The sequence below is a fragment of the Scyliorhinus torazame genome, chromosome 4, assembly GCF_047496885.1.
Source record: "Scyliorhinus torazame isolate Kashiwa2021f chromosome 4, sScyTor2.1, whole genome shotgun sequence".
In the NCBI taxonomy this organism is placed as follows: domain Eukaryota; kingdom Metazoa; phylum Chordata; class Chondrichthyes; order Carcharhiniformes; family Scyliorhinidae; genus Scyliorhinus; species Scyliorhinus torazame.
The window spans coordinates 148,803,332-148,825,066 of NC_092710.1; the positions used below are offsets into that span (position 1 = coordinate 148,803,332).

The following is a 21,735-nucleotide window of genomic DNA, read 5'->3' on the forward strand; positions in this document are numbered from 1 at the left end:
TGGGCCTGGCACCTGAACTTGATGCCAGGGGTAGCGTGGGCTGGCACTGCTCTCGCCAACTGTACACTCCGCAGACCCCCCTCCAGTGCACCTGTAGTGACCACTGCTCATGGGTGGGCTGACTGATGCCCTGCCAGCGGGTGACAGCCAGGTTTTGGGGGGGGGGGGGGGTGTATGGCAAAGGGTTGGGTGCAGGGGCAACCTTACAGTCGGTGTCACTTTGCAGAACCAGGGGCCAAGGTGGGTGGTCAGTTGTATGTGCAACAAGATGGCTGCCTTGAAGGCAGAGGTAACGGCGATCTCTGCCTGGATACAGCCCCAGTCCCGTGGGGTGGGAACCCACCACCCTGGCAGGGCATCCCCACCCCAACCAGTGCCCGGCCTGGCAACCTGCAGTCACAGCTTTGTGTCCCACTTCCTCACTCTCCCTCATCAATCACAACGTCGGCTTCACGATTCTTCAAAGCATAAGTGAACCGCACCCTCCGAAACTCGGCCCATTGGAGGTGGAGTATCATGGAGGCCCTGGAGAATACTGTGTGGGGCCCACTAATCACATGCAAATGTTGTTGACTGTACATGCGTCCCTGAACGCATTGACACTGCTGTCGAGGTGACAGAATTGAGATTTGGCATTAAATCAGCACATTTCACGATTCTGGTGTCAGCCAACAGAGAATCCCACCCCGCCCCGCCCCATCTTTACATTCATTATCTGGTCTTACATTACTTAATAAAGTGAGGCAGGCATTAATAAATTTGATGAATGAATGTGTAATTAGCAAATTAACTTCAATAAATATAGTTAAGTGCAAGATGTTATATTTTGATCAGGCGGCCAACTATCCTTGGAAAATAGGTTCTTAAATGTGGTAGTAGGAGCTTTGGAAGCAGATATCAAGGTTAATAAAGCCATATAAATGCATGTAAAGCAGTGGTGTTAATTTCTAGAGGGAGACGTTACGTTAAATTTATGTAAAAACCTTGCTTAGACCCCATTTGTACTGGTCAGCTTGAGGAAGCATGCTTGCACTGTCTAGCCAGTGTCACAGGGAAATGCAATCGGAGACACCTAGCTACAATATTTAAGTTAAATGTGGTTACCCACAATAGTTTTGCTTCAGTTAAAAGTGGAAGTTGATGGGTTTGAGATAACTCTGATTTGAGGTTTTATAAACATAGTGATGCCCCACATAACCCTAAATCACACTGTTTTGGGTCTAAAATTAGGCCTAGAATCAAATCAAATAAATACGCATAAATAGTGCTCACTAGATTTGTCTATTTATTTAAAAAATGGTGTGTCTATTTTTGCAGCCTGGACCCTCAGAATTTTTTCCTCACATGTACACAATTTCTTTTGGTGCGGTAAGTACGGGATGTATGAGGGCAACAGATCTCAGGCCTCGGTGAAAAATGGAATGAACAATCCATCTTCTTAACGAATAAGTATAAGGTTCAAGAATGAAAGTTGAATGAAAGAAAATAGGTTGAATTAGAGTAAAATCTAATTGAATCCAATCTTAATGGATAGAGTAGAAAGGAAATTTGAAATTTTTCAGAATTTATATTTTAAAAATCTGCACAATTTACTACCTGTAAGAATAAGATGCTAGTTTAAATAATTCCTTCTTCAATCAATTGACTGTAAATTCATGAACACAAGTCTAATTATAAAAGATACTTATGCTGTCAAGTCCATTCCTAACTTTCTTCAGCAAGTTTAAATTGGTAATGAATGCAATTTTTACTGTCCTCTCCAAATTCCTCTGTACCTTAAACCTCAAAAACACAACTTTCCTATCAACCCTTTAGCTATGCCTTGCCAGATAGTTGTGTGTTCGTTTTAGTCATGCTTATGTGGATTACCTGACGTTTTGCATGAAAAACATTTATATAAATGTAAAATCTTGTGTAACGTTAAACTGTTTGCATATTCACTCTGTTAGGGGACCAGGGCAGGAGAAACTCATGTACGTGAAAACATAAAACGCCTGTGCGCAAGTCAGTGTGCGAAGGCTGCATATTGACCTTTGAAAATGGACCCACTAGCAGTGGCTCCTGCCAATCAGCTCCCCCACTGGCTAGATCATTGGTTGCACACCGGAAGGCCCCGTCACTGCCAACAAGAATTGCAAATAATTGTTGATTCTCTGATAAAATGTAGCTTAATGGCTTCAATCTTCTCAATATTTTATTGGAAGAAACCACTGCTCATCCAGTCCTGGATGTCAGACAAGTAGTCTGATAATTGAACAACAAGTCGAGGTAGAGCTGGGGATCATAAGCATACATGGAAAAAACATATTTTCAGATTAAAACCATGGTCCTGAAAATATAAATAAAAGTACCCATTTCGCACTGGCATCCATTAGTGGTACAGTAAATCTATGACACGTTACATAACTCTGGAAGAAAACGTGCCCGGTAAAAGAAACCATCACTATAACAATCATTCAACAGAATGAACCCTGGCTTCTAAACTTTATTCAAGTTTTTTTTGGAGACACATTTTTAGCAATTATTTTAATCAAATGTTGATAATCACACAAATGAAGTTACAATCACTTGAACAATCACTTGAATAGCTGGCATCATGTGTCAAAACAATCAAAAATAACTACCACTATACAAAGGCGAAGAATCTTTGTAATTACATCAGTGCAGAGCTTCACTGAAGTTTTTTTTCCTGTAGTTTACAAGTACAAAATATTTTACACATACCAAACAAAATAATCCAAAATATTGTAATATAACTTTACTAGAAGGATTAGACAGTGAAAATTGGAAAGGCATATTTTGGTGATTATAATTCAGTTTAAGCATGTAATAAGATTAAAAGCACACCACCACAGAAAAGGAACAAGAAACTAATTCTTGTAGATGTGGTATTAATAGAAAAATAAAATTGCCTATAAAGTCAGCTTTTTTTGCTCCTGGTTTAAACCATTTCTGAAACCAATCCAAACGTATCAAAGTAGTCAGATCCAAAAAGCAAATTAAACCAGACCCAGAATTGTGTTTTATTTTTAAAAAGAAATTACTACCAACAGAAATGTAATATCTTGCCTTCCGACATTGGTTCAAAAACACTTTCATTTTTCTCTACTGATTTGCACTGGTATGAATTGTCATTATCTTGTTGAAAAGCTTAAATATAAATATTTGTAACTTGTAAACTTGATACACCCAGTGCACCATTACAGCACAATTGTATATTTACATGGAATAACAATTAATAATCCTATCACCCATGTCCAGTAAATAGAAATCAAGACTAACTAAAAAGCATGAAACAAGGAACTTTGATTATGTTTGGCCTTTTCAATAGCTTCCTTTGTAGCCAGCACTGAACATGAAGAATAGGTCAGATACATCATGGGTAGGATTCTCCATTCATTCACAGCAGTGGAATTCTCTGGTCCCGCTGCAGTGAATGGGAATTTGGCTGAGCACCAAATTCTCCACCCTGACCAGCAGTAGTGGGGCGGACTCTCAACAGAGAATACTGGCCTCCAAGTCCATGCTGCTTTATTTATCCACCTTCATCGAGAAGCATAATTCTTGGCTTTTTCACAATTTGTCTTATCCCATTTGTAAGCTCTACTTTGAACCAGTCATTTACACGGTGAGACAGCCCAGCTGTGGTGAAGCTCAATGAAGAAATGCTCAATGATAATTTAAACTTGGTTTCTGATTAAAATGTAATTTGTAATGTAAAATGATCAACAAGATTGTATTGTACAATACCTGAATGAATCATAATTGAGCAATTGTTGTCATTATTTCAGATATATTATAGAGCATGTATGAAACAGAACAGCTGTGATCCTATTTAGGGCTTGACATTATTTATTTAACATACACATATTCTGTGTTTAGTTAGGTGTTGCATTAACATTTAATATATATCATCACTTATCTTAGTGAAGCAGCGGAGGAAAACTGTTCTCTCACACAAGTTAGCCACCTTAGCTAAAGACTATCTGTGGTTGTCAAAAATACTTTGATGCCATTTGTAGGAGGAACCTTAATTATTCAGGACCTGCATAGTATCAAGAGATCAAATTTTAGCAATGTTAATGCCAGCAATATCAATTTACAAAATCATCTCATTCATTCCTTGCAACAATTTCAAGTACTCCTAAGATTTTTATAGACCGACTTCCGGAGACGACGGGCAGTAGGTAGCCGCACACTGGAGGGCTCCCCGCACGGGAATATAAATTTTGGGGTGTTAACGCCCGGTCCCAGGGGGAACGGAAGCTGAAAAAGCTGTAAGAAGGCACAGGGAGGAGAAATGTCCAAGCTTGGGGGCAATAAACGGCCGTGAAAAGGGGGTTAATGAAAGTCCGCCAGTGAGTGGAAAAGTCATGGCAGGAACTGTAAGGAAAGCGAAGGCTGGAGCACCAGGGCAGGCCGCATCGCTCACAGCAGAAGAAGTGACCAAAGTGATGGTTGTGGAACTTGAAAAACAGTTCACAAAACACATGAAAGCAATGAGGGCGGTATTGAAAGTGCTGGTGGAGGAGGCGATTGCCCTGGTGATGGCGGCGGTATCAAGCACAGCGGCGGAGGTGCGGAGCAAAGTGAGACACTGAAGGAAATGGAAGAGGTATTATCGCAGCTCAGTGATCAACTCGCCTCAATGGGGAAGGAGTTGCGGAAGGTGACAGAGACCAACAAGGGTCTGCGAGCCAAAATGGAAGACCTGGAAAACAGATCCAGGTGACAGAATCTGTGGATCGCGGGTCTGCCCGAAGGGCTGGAAGGCCCGAGGCCGACGGAGTATTTTGCCACGATGTTGGCAGAGCTATTGGGAGAGGGGAACGATCTCTCTCGATACGAACTGGATTGGGCTCATCGGTTGTGGAGGCCTATACCAAAGGCGAGTGAGCCGCCAAGAGTAGTAATTGTGTGTTTCTGTAGGGACAGCATGAAGGAGAAGGTCCTGTGCTTGGAAAAGCAGAAGTGGGTGGTGCAGTTGGCTGGAGCTGATATACGCATATACCAGGACTTTACGGTGGAGCTGGCGAGGAGGGGGGCTGCCTTCAGCCAGGGGAAGAAGGCACTGTACATCAGCAAGGTGCAGTGCGGCATAGTATATCCAGCTAAGTTGAGGAGACCTACAAATCAAAGGACTTTTATTTTGGGACGGCGGAAGCGTTAGCGAAGGCAGAAGGACTGTGGCAGAAATGAGAAATGGGACTGAGAGCGGGTCGTCTACCGATGTAGCCTCATGTAACTTTATTTTTTCACTGCGTGTTGGTGTATGTACTAAATTAGTCGACGCTGTATATTTGGACAAGGGAAGAGTTGGGACTTTCATTTGCAATGATGGTACTTTGGGGCTTTGGTGTGTATGCTGGGGTTGTGTGCAAAAGGGGATTTCTTGGTTGTCCTGGGACCGGGCAAGGGGTGTAGCCATCTGGGATGGCCACTTCCCGATTACAAAATGGACACTTTGCAAAGATTGCAGGGAAAATGGACAATGCTGAGAAAACAAGCAGGTTCAGAGCTTGTCTGTATATTGGAGCCGCAGCTCCCAGACAAGACCAAAACTGTAGGCCCATTAGCATACTAATGGCCCATCTCCGGGAACAAAAGAGTAACATTTGAGGAACCGATACTAAGGCAGACACCCCGGCGTCAGAGGAGACCGAAACAAAGCAGGCCAACGGCCACCTAGGACACGCCCAGCCACCAGGCACCCATCCCTTTATTGGATGAAATCAATAGAAATGATCAAGAGACGGCCTAATTGATTGGGGCCAAGTTCAAGGCCTGCCCAAAAGAGTGCGAAGCCCCTTTGGGTATAAGAAGGAGCCCCCAAGAGAGAATCGCTCTCTTGAACTTGGCTCTCACAGCGGTGAGACCCGTCCACCAGCTGCACCAGAAGCAATAAGTCCAAGGTCAACGCTCGCTACCAGACGGCTGACCTTAGCTGTTCCCCTTCACCACTTCGACCCCAGCAGCCTCAGATACAAACAACGGCCATTGTTCCTCTGACTGAGTGGGCACCCGAAGTTAAGTATAAGCTTTAGCAGTGGTGATAGTTTAGTCTGTAGAGTTTTCGTGCCTGAGTAGATTTAACTGTGTGTGTAAATAAATAAGCATTGACTTCGAACTAACTAACTGGTGTACCGAGTCTTTTATCAGTATTCGGTTTTGAACCTTGTGGCGGTATCGAGAGCAAACGTAATTAGAATTAAGGAAGGCGACCATATTGACCGCCATATTCAGAGCCAACCAAAGAGAGCAACATTTACTGGCGACTCCGCCGGGACTCGACCTAGAAGTGGCCTAGTCACTCCGAGAGAACGCAAATTTGAATTGGAATCCAATTGGAAACAGAAAAACCACAAGTGTGAGAACGATACTGATCAAACCTCCGAGATTCGGAAGTGTGTTAATGCATGCATACTAACAGGGATATAAGGTAAACCTGAGAGATTTTGTTGCGTAAAACTGTCGGGAGTTTTGTAGGCCGAAAAATAGCGTAAGCCGTACCCGTGTTTGCATTACCACTTTATCACCCCCTGTTCCAAATTCAGTAGAGAACCCAGAGATGGAGAGAAAATGTCAATGAAACGCCTTATGAACCCCAAGAATTTGAGGTCGCAGCGACCAGTAGAGTAGGACAGTGTCCCATATGGGAAGAAGGGATCAGAAAATATCTCAAAGGGAAAGGATGGCCCCTTTGGAGTGGATTCTGCGCCAATGACGAAACAGGAGTATAGGACATACTTGGTGGGAGAACCTGTCAGAGATTCATAAGAAGAGCTTGGGGAAAGCTCGCAAGCCGATGGCAATCGTGTCCTGCTTGGCACAATTGCGAGGCACAGAGGAGGTCGTTAGGACGCTTAGTAGAGAGATTGAGGAGAGACAGACAGAAATAGTGGGGGAGATGTGAGCGAATTTGAGAAGGAGAATAAGGAGTTAAGAGAACAGTTAGCAGCGAGGGACAGAGAGGTTGATGATGCCAAGGGGGCATAACAGTCTTGTCTCGCCCATTTGAGTAGTTTTCAGACCCAGTACGATAAGGCCTACCAGGACACGCAACGCGCGGTCTTGGTAAGACAAGAAACTGAGCAACAGGTAGAGCAATTGCAGAAACAGTGCAATGATTTAAAAGCAGCCCTACGAGCGCTCCACACTTCCACGACGGAACAAAGGCAGAGCTCCGTAGATCACGCAAAGTGCCGGAAGCAAATTGCAGAATTGCAATCTCTTTCTGTCCAGAATGGGTTTCAAAGTACGTTTGGACCCCAGTTAGACCAGGAAAACAGCCCCGATTGGCAGGAGTTAAATGAAACTGCCCACAGATACGTACATGGGACATGTACGTAAGAAAAACCCCAGAAAAGGAAAGCACCCCAACCCCCGACTGCCCAGGCAGAACACACCCCCATGAACCTGGTAACCACACACTGCAGGGCCGCAGCAGACGAAAACGCAGATTTCCTATATACAACCCCGTTAACTGTGACCCAATTACGGGACGCAGGTGGAAAAATTACACCATTCCTTCCCACATCAGACCCTCACCAGTTTTTCGCTAGAGTTAAACAGCAGGCTACCATGTACGGCCTGGACGAAAAGGAGCAAGTGAAGCTCACAGTTTTAAGCCTCGACCCTTCAGTCGAGCAGCCCTTCCCGACCACAGAATGTAGGAGGAGACACACTCCAAGAAATGCACACAGCGATCCTGGATGCGATCGGCTATAACAGAGGAGACCCCGTAGAAGGCCTAAACAAATGTAGGCAAAAGATAACAGAGCACCACACAGCGTTTGCTGGACGCTTGTGGATACATTTCACAGCAGTATTTGGAGAGTTAGCCCATTTGTCTGTGGATAATATTGCCAAATGGACTCAAATCCTAGTGGCTCATGCGACAGAGGCAGGACAGAGAGCTTGCGCAAATTACGACCCCTCAGACGAGGCCCACAATGAGAAATGGGTTTTGAAAAGATTGTCCCGCACTTGGGAATAATCCGTCCAAGGCAAAACCACATTTGCAAAACCAGAGGCAGAGCAGGCAGACGTGCATCCAGTTAGGATGCACCAGAACCCCGCATGGGTAAATGAGGGCAGGTACAGCCCACCGCAGCCTCAATCCCAGGAATGCTACAATTGTGGACAATTAGGACACTATGCACGAGAGTGCAATGCACCCCAAAAGCAGCAGAGAAACCAACAGACAGGCACCCTAAATAAGAATAAAGCAAAGCCAATCCATAGTGTTAGCGCCCGTTCAGAGAACGCAGACATGAACGGCACTGACTGACAGTGTTCGGGCTCCCCAACTTGGGTCTGCGACACCCTTTGGGACAAGTCCGGTAGACCGGTAGTAGCAGGCAAAGTCCGGGGACACCCCGTAGAATTTCTTTGGGACACAGGAGGGTCCCGCACTACGCTCATTTCCTCCACGGCACTGGTCTCCGCCCTGCCTGAGGACCCCCCCTCTGGTCAGCTACGCTCGGGTAGAGCACAAACGGCACTGATCACCGTCCTAAGCGGGGATTCCACCCAGTCTTACCCGCCGCGGCCCATACGCACCCCATTTTGGCACTTTCAGTTCGAAACTTTTTTGTTTGTTTCTGGCAACCCTTAGGTTGTTTTCGTATGCTATTTACATCCTCAAACACTAGGATGGTAGATCGCACAGGCTGCGAGACGGCTCGCACTGTGTCAGTATTTTTCTTGGATGTCTTGTCCAAATATTCGGTTTAAAAAGACAAAGAGGGAGTCACAGATGGTGACCAATTATAATGGGTAATTGGCAACAAAGGACAGACAGACATACGAGATCTTAAGCAAGATAATAACAGATATTATTCTTGTGTCCACAGAACTCCAGAACCTCGGAGGAAGAAAAAGAAGACCGACAAAAGGAAAGATGAAGACAACCTTCATGTTTTTCACCTGGATCTTAGATGGATCCCTCCAGTTGCGCGCGGACGCTATCCCCCTGACCCCTGCCACACAGGCCATGAATGATTCCCACCCCTGCTTTACACTGTACCCAGAGATAGTTACTGACACCCCGACCTGGTGTGACAAGTTTATCACCTGGTATTCACTATCTTACATCGTAGAAGCACTATTAGTACTGGCGATACTCTGCAGTGTTGAGCAGACACTTAGACTCAGAAAATGACGGAGGAGAGCCTCCCGCACTTGCACTCCGGTATACACATTTAGATCCCCTATCTTCGGACTCCAACAAACCTCCCAACCCCTTTAAGTGAATTAAAGTGCATCCGTTTTTTGTGTGTGTTTTGTTCGTTTAATAAAGAAATGTAAACCTCTGTGCTTGACTGCCAAGCCAGAGAGACTTGTGTTGCTGCTATTTGTACAGTTTAAAATGTTGTAGATTATTTTTGATTGGTTAAGTGAGGATAGTTTGTTGAGGATAGTTAGAGGTTCCAGTTTTTTTATTTTGTAATGCATGCCTGAATGTCATAGCGCCCCGTAGAATTTTATAATGATGTATGTACATAAATAATTTCGGTAAAAGTTGCAATTCATAGGACAGAGCAGTGTAGAGCCTATGAAGTGCTTATGGGTGCCCAACCTGGGAGGAAAACGAAGACGACACGGTTATTTGATCCTTCACGCTTCACGTTGAGGATCACAAGGAGGGTTGTAGCCATCTGGGGTGGCCACTTCCCAATTACAAAATGGACACTTTGCAAAGATTGCAGGGAAAATGGACAATGCTGAGAAAACAAGCAGGTTCAGAGCTTGTCTGTATATTGGAGGCGCAGCTCCCAGACAAGACCAAAACTGTAGGCCCATTAGCATACTAATGGTCCATCTCCGGGAACAAATGAGTAACATTTGAGTAACCGATACTAAGGCAGAAACCCCGGCGCCAGAGGAGACCGAAACAAAGCAGGCCAACGGCCACCTAGGACACGCCCAGCCATTAGGGCACCCACCCCTTTATTGGATGAAATCAATAGGAATGATCAAGAAACGGCCCAATTGATTGGGGCCAAGTTCAAGGCCCGCCCAAAAGAGCGCAAAGCCCCTTTGGGCATAAGAAGGAGCCCCCAAGAGAGAATCGTTCTCTTGGATCCGGCTCTCACCGAGGAGAGACCCGTCCACCAGCTGCACCAGAAGCAAGTAAGTCCCAAGGTCAACGCTCGCTACCAGATGGACGACCTCAGCTGTTCCCCTTCACCACTTCGACCCCAGCCGCCTCAGATATGAACAACAGCCATTGTTCCTCTGACAGAGTGGGCGCCCAAAGCTAAGTATAGGCTTTAGCAGGTAGTGATAGTTTAGTCTGTAGAGTTTTCATGCATGAGTAGATTTAACTGTGTGTGTAAATAAATAAGCATTGACTTTTAACTAACTAACTGGTGTACCGAGTCTTTGATCAGTATTCGGTTTTTAACCTTGCGGCGGTATCAAAAGATACCTGGCGACTCTAGAGCAAACGTAATTAGAATTAAGGAAGGCGACCATATTGACCGCCATATTCAGAGCCAACCAAAGAGAGCAACAGGGGTAAGGAGATCCGGGCGGGGGCCTCCACGCTGGCCGGTTTAAGCTGGCCAGTGAACGGGAGTGAGGTGGGGGAAGGGGTTGCGGCCATCGGAGCCTGGCAGAAGAACAGGTTTCGGTGAGTCTAGCCGGGGTGAAAAGTTGGGGGAAGGAACAGAGGTTGGGAGGAGGAGTTTACAAGAGGAAGTGGAGGGGAGGAGTCTGGGAGGGGGGTTGTCTACAATTCATGGGTGCCATTCACGGTATTCTTTCGGGGATTGGATGGCATTGAATATTAGGGAGGGGGGTTGTGGAGGTGAACTATATGTGTCAACAGTGACCAGGGGTGATTGCTGATTCCTTTTTTCCTCCTTGTGAGGTTTAGTTTTATTTGATGCTTATATTGTCAGGTGGGCCGTTATTTTTGGGGGGGGGGGTGAGGATGGGATCGTTGTTATTGGTAGGGGGATTGACATTGTATTCGTTACCATTCACGGTTTGTTGGTGAATTCTGAAGAAAATGTGAAAATGGAGAATAAAAATATTTTTCAAAATAAAAGATGTTTAATGACCAATTTCAAATTTGATAACAAAAACTACTTACTATCACAAGGATTTAATAAAAATGTTCATTTCCCAATATTTCCATATATATGATTCAATGCAAATGCTCTGTTCCACTTAACAGCAGTCAATGCAACACAACTACAATTAGGATGTGTGAGGAGGCAAGAGTATAATATGAGCCATCTATTCAAAATTATTATATAGATTGACTGAGGCATATCTTGTTTGATGTGGTAGTTTGCTTTCATGTTGTAACTCCATTATATGGTGCAAATAGAATTTACATGATGTTTCCCAAACTAAAATTAAGATGACTAAAAAGCCCAGAGCTCCCAAGTAATTTTTCTTTCCTTTTTCCTAAGTGTTGAAACTGGTAAAACTGAAAGAAAAATATCCCTAACATTTTAAAATCAGTCTGGCAATAATCATGGCTAGCTGTTTGTCCCTGGTGTCCACTGTAAACAGAGGCTGTGGTTTCCTGACATCAATGCTTCAGATGGGTCAAGAAGCTGAATGCTACTTGAAATCACTATAGCTGTGTTAATAGCTCAGGATGTTGCTATCCAACACTCCATCTATATTACAGATCTGCCACTAATGCACTTTCAACTACAGATTGTTGCTGAATGACAGATTGCACAACTAATGATAGAGAAGCCACTTTTTTGTGAGCATGGATTCAGGTGTAGGTTCATGACTTGAGAACCACATTGTACATCCAGTTATGGAGAGGATAATACCTTGGTTAAATATTGCTCAGGTGGGAGAAAACCCAAAGGCAGGAGTTTTGGAGTAATGGGAAGGAGTGAAAGGTATCCTTCTGAGCTTAATTATGGGCCACTCTTATCCAATGAGTATATTAATGATTTGATGTCAGCCTACAGGGTGTAACACCAAAATTTTAAATTATACCAAGATAAATTATTTACAAGGCCAAATTAGGTGCATAGAGATGACGAAATAGAAAGAAAGAAACGGGTCAAAGTAGATGAATTTAATGTCACTGCGAGGTGATGCATTGTGGAAAAAAACTGCAGTAATTACACTTTGAATGGAAGTAGGCTCAGCGCTGTGGAAGAGATTAACATGGGGGGTACAAGTTCAAAGCACATTAAAGACATAATAGCAGGCCAAAAAGGCTTTAAAAGAGTGATAATGGAGTAAAACCAGGCTGGCTATGCTGAGCTTACACAAAATTTTAAGATCTCGTCAGTCGCATTAGTATCCTTTCTCTAACATAGAGTCCAAGGCTCGAGACGGTATAGCACAAATTCACTGTAATACTAGCCTGCTAGGAGTAAATACAAAGATAGATTTGAAAAACTGGGCTTCAACTTACTGGAACAACACCACTTGCAAGGCAATATGATAAAAAAGTGTGTAAAATTCTTTAAGGATGGGACAGGATCAAGTCTGTGGCAGAGTCTAGGTCAAGGGGTTTGAGATACAGCCGGAGAACCTATGAAGAAGAGCTGAGGGACTGAGTTCAGTTCCAGGATTAGTGTGACTACAGGATTGATATTTTAAATCCGTGAAAATCAACTTATAATGCACGTGCTAAATAGTGCAACAAAAGTGGCAATCGTTCTGAGCTCATTGAAAGAAAAAGATTGTTACTGTTAAAGCAAACTGGACTTTTAAAGATCGTTCTTTTTGGGATTATTAGTCTTGGAGCAGAAAGTTGATCTTCTTGAAAATGGGTGTAATAAAGAAAAAAGGCAGAACAATATAATTGCAGAGTCTGGATATGAATCCAGTTAAAACAAATGAAAAAAGAAAGTGCACCTTCCCTCAATATTCCACACTTAAATCAACCTGAATAGTTAAATACAAAGGCATTTGCAGACTTCGACATCAAATCCTTCAATTCCAAATTTCTACACACACACCCTTTAAAATGCCACATGGAATTTATCGTTTAGATACGACATGTGGAAATGCAAAACATGTCCCAACCAAAAAAAAAATGATGCAAAGCACACTATTAAAATATCATACCCAAGTTTCTATTAAATTAAACTCCAAATGTATGCTATCCTGCCGTTTAAAATCTCAATTAATCCGTGCATTTCATTATATTGTAATTTTTCTGTGCAGAACGTAGTGCTTCACTGAAAGTATTATATTGAAAAAATAATATTTCTCTTCTCCTATCTGCCACTCCCCCAAACATAGTTCGTAGCCTCAATAGCCAATGCTACTTTTGTTATTAGACAGACAGAGCAAATGGAATAGAGATCCCTTGAAGTAGAATCAACATTTTATTCTCCTCGTTATCTAATTCAACACAACAGACATTAAACTTTAACCAATACCATCTGGTCAGGAAAGTTATGTCATCAACTTTGGCCTACTGTGTGCCAATGAACACCTTTGCCAATTTGTGTATTTATCTGCAACCTATTTCATGAAGTCCCAAATGCTGCAAATTACACAATATTCAATCCTTCGGGTTCTAAAGTCACTATATACTACATATTTTCAGACCACTCACTGAAAAATAAGATTTTTTTTAAAAAGCTCATTTCAGATTCACTCGAGATTATCTTATAGTTATTAGCTGGCAATGAATAATGAGGCTAGCTCCCTGAAAGAGATAGATCTTTTACCCTGGAGTAGCTGAGGCCCCAACTTTGGATTTGCACATCACCATTGCAGATGCAGTAATAGTGTAAATGCAGATAGCTTAACCAACAAATGGTTTTACAAATCTCCCCAAAGAAAAACTGGAAGAAGAAAGGAGGGGAGAGGAAATAGTTAACTTTATTTAAGGAACTAATTAATCTGACCAAACGTTAAAAAAAAAAATCACATAGTACACAAAAAGATCTCAGTATTTTTCAGTCAGTTGATTCATTAAAAACAGTAGAACAGGATCAATCAAGTTAACTTGCATATTTCTAAGTTAAAAAAGTACGAAACAAGTTACTTGATCATCCAATCACATTTAAGTCACGTTAATTTTCACAAATCACTGGAGCTCTTTGGGAGGGGTCATCGTCAACGAGACTTTTCCCTGCCAGTTAATTTAATGGGGCAAAGAGCCATATCTGGGATCACATACAATTCTGGTTTTGTACAAAACATTATAGTTGGACTGGCTGTACATGATCTCACATAGCACTACTACATGGCTTATCTAAAGAGCGGTTATAATAACCTCTCAAAGGCAACATTTTAATAGAGGGTAAGAAAACTGGTCATCTCTGGACTGGACTAGTGTGCATAGTAGAGATCAATTCTAATCAGTTAACGTTTATAGTAGTGAACTGATCACATTATTTTCATCCCTCCTCCACCTTTAGTTAAATATAAAAGGAGATCTTGTTTCTGCACGGCATTTAAAAAAAATTATTAGTATTTTGTCTCTTCAGAATACTTTGCCAAAGTCCAACAGCACAGTACCCTCTTTAATATGCCCTCAGTAGTTAAAAGGTAATTAATTTAATTGCAGTCTTAACTTCCCATTCAAATGCATTTATTGTTCACGGTGGTCTTGGTATCTGATTGAAGTTGTTATTCGTACCAGAATGACTGTTCATGTTCAATGCATTTTCCACTTCTAGCTGTTTCTGCTTTGAGTGATTCTGTTTATTTTCCTTTCGACTTGGCTTCATTGGCAATACTAATATGACAAACAGGGCAACGATGTGGAGACAATAATACCAAGACCTAGGAAAGAAACAACTTGAGTTAATGGAGTACGGCCAGTGCAAGTAATGAAACTGCAAATTAAACTGATTACATATTTATTAAGAAAACTACCCATCCAAACGATAGCTGTTATACAGTCTATTGCACAAAAAAAATAGATTGTGGGGAGATTCTCCGGCTCCACTGCCAGCAGCACAGATCGCAGTGGCCCAGTGATTTAGGTCGGAGGCAAACAATGGTTTCTTGCCTGGCGCCAACCTCGTTCAGAGTCTCCTAGCCCACCCCGCTGGCCCCGACGAGGTTCCCATCCAGACCTAGCAAGAGCATGCAAATACCACATTAAACCAATTTTTAAAAATCAGGCAGGACGCCTGCTTTACCCATCTCCTGGGATGTTCCAACACCATCACCCCCAAGCCTGAGAAACAGGGACCTGGTGGTTTTTACTTCGAGGGGGAACAGGGAGTAAGTACCCTCCCTATACTTGCCTCCAGGGTGCCGATCCAGTCCTTTAGGGGAGGTGGGGGGGGAGGGAGGGGGGGTCTTTCATGGAATGGGGTTAGTAGTGGAATGGGGCCATTTGGCTGGTCTTATCATCTGGCGTTATGAACGGTCTCCCAACAAGTCAATATGAAAGATGTGTGAGAATAGAGTGCAAGTCTTTCCATCAGCAGCCGTAAAAACGTCAAACCGTCTCCCAGCATGATAAAATGAAAAATCTGGGAGATGAAGATAAAAGTATTCTCTTTAATGTGTAGAAACCTTTTACAGTGCTTTTTTTGTCAATTCCATTGCCTGTGTGCATGCTTAGAAGCCTAAAAGTTTTAAAGTGCATTGTTTACTTCAAGTTCAGACCATTCATTGTCTTTTAAAAGCCTCTTGATTGACAGATCCAGGCAGTTTCAAAGGAGGGATACTGTTGTTTATATAGCTCTACAGGGGCCCATTAACTTTGATGTGCTTCCTCTTTTGAGCAGCTGTTCTTTTTAACCACAAGTTTTTTAATTTAATAAAAGAGGTTCTCTTTGCTCTGAAGAGCTTCCTAGAAAGACCAGGTATCTCTGTCTGAGTGCTGCCCCCTCCCCCCACTCTTTCTCGGAAGCAGGTTTAGATCCTGCCCCTTCCGGGACAACGTAAAGCCGGATCCTGTGAGCACCTAGAACAGATTTCCTGCTGGTGGGAGCACTTAAGTCTGCAAATGGGAGAATTGTGGCCTGTGTCTAAATGAGAATGCAATCTACAGCACCAAATGTATCCCTTCAAAGAATTGTCATACAATTGAGAACTGGTAAGAAGAATGGTCTTGAAGAAAAAAAGATACTGCTTCACCACGGGCGGAGAAAGAAAGGGCACTGCCTCATGGCTGACCAAGAATGCGTTTTTGCGGCCTACCGGTGGAATAGAACAAAGAACAAAGAAATGTACAGCACAGGAACAGGCCCTTCGGCCCTCCAAGCCCGTGCCGACCATACTGCCCGACTAAACTACAATCTTCTACACTTCCTGGGTCCGTATCCTTCTATTCCCATCCTATTCATATATTTGTCAAGATGCCCCTTAAATGTCCCTATCGTCCCTGCTTCCACTACCTCCTCCGGTAGCGAGTTCCAGGCACCCACTACCCTCTGCGTAAAAAAACTTGCCTCGTACATCTACTCTAAACCTTGCCCCTCTCACCTTAAACCTATGCCCCCTAGTAATTGACCCCTCTACCCTGGGGAAAAGCCTCTGACTATCCACTCTGTCTATGCCCCTCATAATTTTGTATACCTCTATCAGGTCGCCCCTCAACCTCCTTCGTTCCAGTGAGAACAAACCGAGTTTATTCAATCGCTCCTCATAGCTTATGCCCTCCATACCAGGCAACATTCTGGTAAATCTCTTCTGCACCCTCTCTAAAGCCTCCACATCCTTCTGGTAGTGTGGTGACCAGAATTGAACACTATACTCCAAGTGTGGCCTAACTAAGGTTCTATACAGCTGCAACATGACTTGCCAATTCTTATACTCAATGCCCCGGCCAATGAAGGCAAGCATGCCATATGCCTTCTTGACTACCTTCTCCACCTGTGTTGCCCCTTTCAATGACCTGTGGACCTGTACTCCTAGATCTCTTTGACTTTCAATACTCTTGAGGGTTCTACCATTCACTGTATATTCCCTACCTGCATTAGCCCTTCCAAAATGCATTACCTCACATTTGTCCGGATTAAACTCCATCTGCCATCTCTCCGCCCAAGTCTCCAGACAATCTAAATCCTGCTGTATCCTCAGACAGTCCTCATCGCTATCCGCAATTCCACCAACCTTTGTGTCGTCTGCAAACTTACTAATCAGACCAGTTACATTTTCCTCCAAATCATTTATATATACTACAAACAGCAAAGGTCCCAGCACTGATCCCTGTGGAACACCACTGGTCACAGCCCTCCAATTAGAAAAGCATCCCTCCATTGCTACCCTCTGCCTTCTATGGCCTAGCCAGTTCTGTATCCACCTTGCCAGTTCACCCCTGATCCCGTGTGACTTCACCTTTTGTACTAGTCTACCATGAGGGACCTTGTCAAAGGCCTTACTGAAGTCCATATAGACAACATCTACTGCCCTACCTGCATCAATCATCTTAGTGACCTCCTCGAAAAACTCGATCAAGTTAGTGAGACACGACCTCCCCTTCACAAAACCGTGCTGCCTCTCACTAATACGTCCATTTGCTTCCAAATGGGAGTAGATCCTGTCTCGAAGAATTCTCTCCAGTAATTTCCCTACCACTGAAGTAAGGCTCACCGGCCTGTAGTTCCCAGGATTATCCTTGCTACCCTTCTTAAACAGAGGAACAACATTGGCTATTCTCCAGTCCTCCGGGACATCCCCTGAAGACAGCGAGGAGCCAAAGATTTCTGACAAGGCCTCAGCAATTTCCTCTCCAGCCTCCTTCAGTATTCTGGGGTAGATCCCATCAGGCCCTGGGGACTTATCTACCTTAATATTTTTTAAGACACCCAACACCTCGTCTTTTTGGATCACAATGTGACCCAGGCTATCTACACCCCCTTCTCCAGACTCAACATCTACCAATTCCTTCTCTTTGGTGAATACTGATGCAAAGTATTCATTTAGTACCTCGCCCATTTCCTCTGGCTCCGCACATAGATTCCCTTGCCTATCCTTCAGTGGGCCAACCCTTTCCCTGGCTACCCTCTTGCTTTTTATGTACGTGTAAAAAGCCTTGGGATTTTCCTTAACCCTATTTGCCAATGACTTTTCATGACCCCTTCTAACCCTCCTGACTCCTTGCTTAAGTTCCTTCCTACTTTCCTTATATGCCACACAGGCTTCGTCTGTTCCCAGCCTTTTAGCCCTGACAAATGCCTCCTTTTTCTTTTTGACGAGGCCTACAATATCACTCGTCATTCAAGGTTCCCGAAAATTGCCGTATTTATCTTTCTTCCTCACAGGAACATGCCTGTCCTGTATTCCTTTCAACTGACACTTGAAAGCCTCCCACATGTCAGATGTTGATTTGCCCTCAAACATCCGCCCCCAATCTATGTTCTTCAGTTCCCGCCTAATATTGTTATAATTAGCCTTCCCCCAATTTAGCACATTCATCCTCGGACCACTCTTATCCTTGTCCACCAGTACTTTAAAACTTACTGAATTGTGGTCACTGTTACCAAAATGCTCCCCTACTGAAACATCTACCACCTGGCCGGGCTCATTCCCCAATACCAGGTCCAGTACCGCCCCTTCCCTAGTTGGACTGTTTACATATTGTTTTAAGAAGCCCTCATGGATGCTCCTTACAAACTCCACCCCGTCTAAGCCCCTGGCACTAAGTGAGTCCCAGTCAATATTGGGGAAGTTGAAGTCTCCCATCACCCCTGCCATAGGTTCCCCGACGACAGAAGGTGTGAACAACAGGAAACCCCGTTGACAGCGGTGGGACCAGAAGATCCCACTGCCAGCCAATGCTCGGCCACATCCGGCGCCCCAAAACACACTGCGAAAAAAGGGGGGTAGATAGTCCCACCCCCAATGTTTCAAATATATTCAATCGATTGTTGAGCCTGTCGGATTCAGGTATCTGCACCAGGAGATTTCGGATCACAATGGAAAGAGAATAAAGACGAAGAGTGCAGCAGTAACTTTATACCTGCATGGTTTGATACCGCCCCCCTCCCCTCTGCTCCCTGTTGGCTTACAAGTTTTGAACTGTGACTTCTGAGTAGTGGTCCTTACCATCACTCACATTGGCACCTAACTTACTGGCTGTATACATTTGTAGTCTGGATCCTAAAAGGCTGGTGTAACATTACACATTTATCACCGCCAAGCTGCAAATTTATTATCTGACCTCGATTCAGAACAATGCAAGCTTGTATTTCAGCTTCAGTTATAATATCTTCAAAACTTGATTTTTAACTATTTCCCTAAACCCCACAGAGTGACCCAAGCCGGGAATTGAACCCAGATCCCCGGTGCTGTGAAGCAACAGTGCTAACCATTATGCTACCGTGCCGTACAACGTGATTGTTTTATACTGCAGCTTGTTGTCAATTCTGTTGGCTGGTGTTCCTGCTTCCTGATCCTTCTGCTGGCATACATTCCACTCTCTGACCCTCCTCATTGCAGTGGAGCCTTGCTCTCATTCCTGATTCTATGTTCTCATAATTGACTCTTAATACCCTCAGGAAAAAAGTAGGACTGGACAACAGATACATTAAAAACGACTTAGTCAGTGTTGCCACCAGCAACCACAAAAATAATTATGTTCGAGTGCTAGTGTTTCAGTAAACTCAATGCAAATGACTGCAACCAAACTGCTTCCAACCTTAATTTAATATGCTTACTCTGCCGTTAGCTAATCAAAAAGGGGCTTCAACATCCTTGGTTAACACATTAGTAATACAAGTTCCTAAGATTTATGGTCAAGTATCTTATATCTGACAACCAAATACATCCAAATGCCACACCTTTTGTGAATCTCATCGAAGTCTAGTTGTTCGTCTGCACTGCTTACCTTGCTACTTTTGTGATGAACATGTCAAAAAGAAAATTACAGATACTCTGTGTTTATTATTCTGTGATACATCTTATTAATCTACCATTTTATTTCCTTCTGAATATAGGTAAGCTTTGGCTAGGTAATGCAAACTTATAAGTGCAGTATCCAAAAACCAAAATGATCTGAAATTCAAATGCAATCGGCCTCAAGAGTTTCAAATAAATTATACTTAGATCTGCAAACCAAGTGTTATTTTGCTTGTATACAAGTCACAGACAAATAGCTAAGATAAACTGTATAATTTACACATGGAAGATTAGAACCATTGCTATCAACAGTCCTTCAAAGCCCAATTCAGGGTATTCAGAAAAATGCTTTTCACCAAAATAATCACACCAGCTGGATTTGATACCTGCCTTTTCAGAATCTGATAGGGAATTTACTTGTATCCAAGAGGGGGTGGAAAACCTACATTTCCAACCAATAGTATTTTAAAATATATTCTTTCATGAAATGAGGTTACCAATGACAAGGCCAATGTTGTTGCCCATCGCCTTGAACGGAGTAGCTTGTTGGGCTATTTTACAGGGCAGTCAAGGGTCAACTACAATTCTGTGGGGGTCTGGAGTCACATACAAGCCAGACCGGGTAAAGTGACAGATTTCCTTTCCTAAGGGACATTATGGAACAAGATGGATCTTTATATTCGACAGTTAATACTTTTACTTCCAAGTGCAGTTTGGTTATAGGTGTAAATGTGTTTATCACAGAAAACGATCAATCCACCAGCTTTGTAAAAATTTTAAAATAACTGAAAATTACTTTCTAAAAATATACAGAACTGCTGGTTATATAAAGGGAGAGAAAAAGCTTTTAAAATGTTCCCATTAGTGACCTTGCACCTAGTTCAATTTTGGTGCCTCTTTGAAAGCCTGCTGCAATGAGTGCAATTAGTGGAAACCCAATGATGATTAACTCAGCTTGGGGATGTAACCAGTTGTGGGAGTAGGACTGGATTCCAGCAGTGTGATCGCTGGTTCGGATTTTGTGCTGGACAGTATTTAGGCTTAAAATTCTGAGATTCTTTGCGTAGGTTACACTGATTTTGGGCGAATTGCACCAAAAAAACAGCATGACCTATTGGAAATTGTACTCCAATGTTATAGTCAAACGTCTCAAAACATTTTACATGTTGAATTGTTTGCTTTTGAAGTGAAATAACTTATCACAAGTACTCGGTATCAGCTTGTTCCACAAAACAACATCTCAAATCAAAGCAAAATTACGAAATGAGGCTCTGGGCTTCAGCTCGAAAATGGTATTTGTGCCTACAACCTTCTGCCAAGTAAATGCTTTACAAACAAAGCTGACACAAAGTACACAGCATTTGCTGTTTAGCGATCAGAAAGCACTTGTTCAGGCTCACATACTGAAAACCCTCAACCATCTCGATTTGATTGAAAAATTAACAGTGCTTGTGAAGTACTTTGCTTATACAAAAGCCAGGGTGGATGGCACTATTATGTTCCAAACATTTAAATTTACATGTATTTTTACACAGGATCAAAGAATCATACAGCAGAGAGGAAGGCTTGAAAGAGTTCTCAAAATAATGTCCCTCCACTACTTTTTCTCCCATTGCCCTGCAAATCTTTCTTTTTCAACTATAGATCCAATTCCCTTTTGAAAACTACGACGGAATCTGCTCCTGTCCTTTCAGTTGATGCATTTCAGATCATAATAACTCTTGCAAAGAAACATTTCCCATCTCCTCTCTGGTTACTGACCTTTCCACGAGTGGAAACTGGTTACCCTATTTATTTCACCAATCCTTTAGCCTTCTCTGCTTGAAGGAGACGATGTTTAAGTGCCAATTAAACAATGCCACAGCCTTCTTCAGGTTATTCATTTTCTCAGTTTACCTGTAAAATTTGAGAGAGGACTCCACTGACAGCAAAACAAATGGCACAACTGTGTAGCTGATTGCTATCATTGTTGCAATCCAGGTT

At 43.1% G+C, this 21,735-nt stretch overlaps 1 protein-coding gene across 4 annotated transcripts in view; it reads right to left on the minus strand.

Moving 5' to 3' along the window:
* Positions 1-2,455: 2,455 nt before the first annotated feature.
* mboat2a (membrane bound O-acyltransferase domain containing 2a) overlaps positions 2,456-21,735 on the minus strand; it is a 247,239-nt gene continuing 227,959 nt past the window's right edge. For 3 of the 4 annotated variants that reach the window (XM_072498732.1, XM_072498733.1, XM_072498735.1), the window contains 2 exons: positions 21,649-21,735; positions 2,456-14,736 (listed from right to left, as the gene is read on the minus strand). The exon at positions 21,649-21,735 is cut by the window's right edge and continues 65 nt beyond it. In XM_072498732.1, coding sequence (XP_072354833.1) covers positions 14,550-14,736; positions 21,649-21,735 — 274 coding nt within the window. In that variant the 3' untranslated portion in view covers positions 2,456-14,549. The remainder of the gene's footprint in view (positions 14,737-21,648) is intronic. The other variant, XM_072498734.1, reaches the window with a different exon arrangement.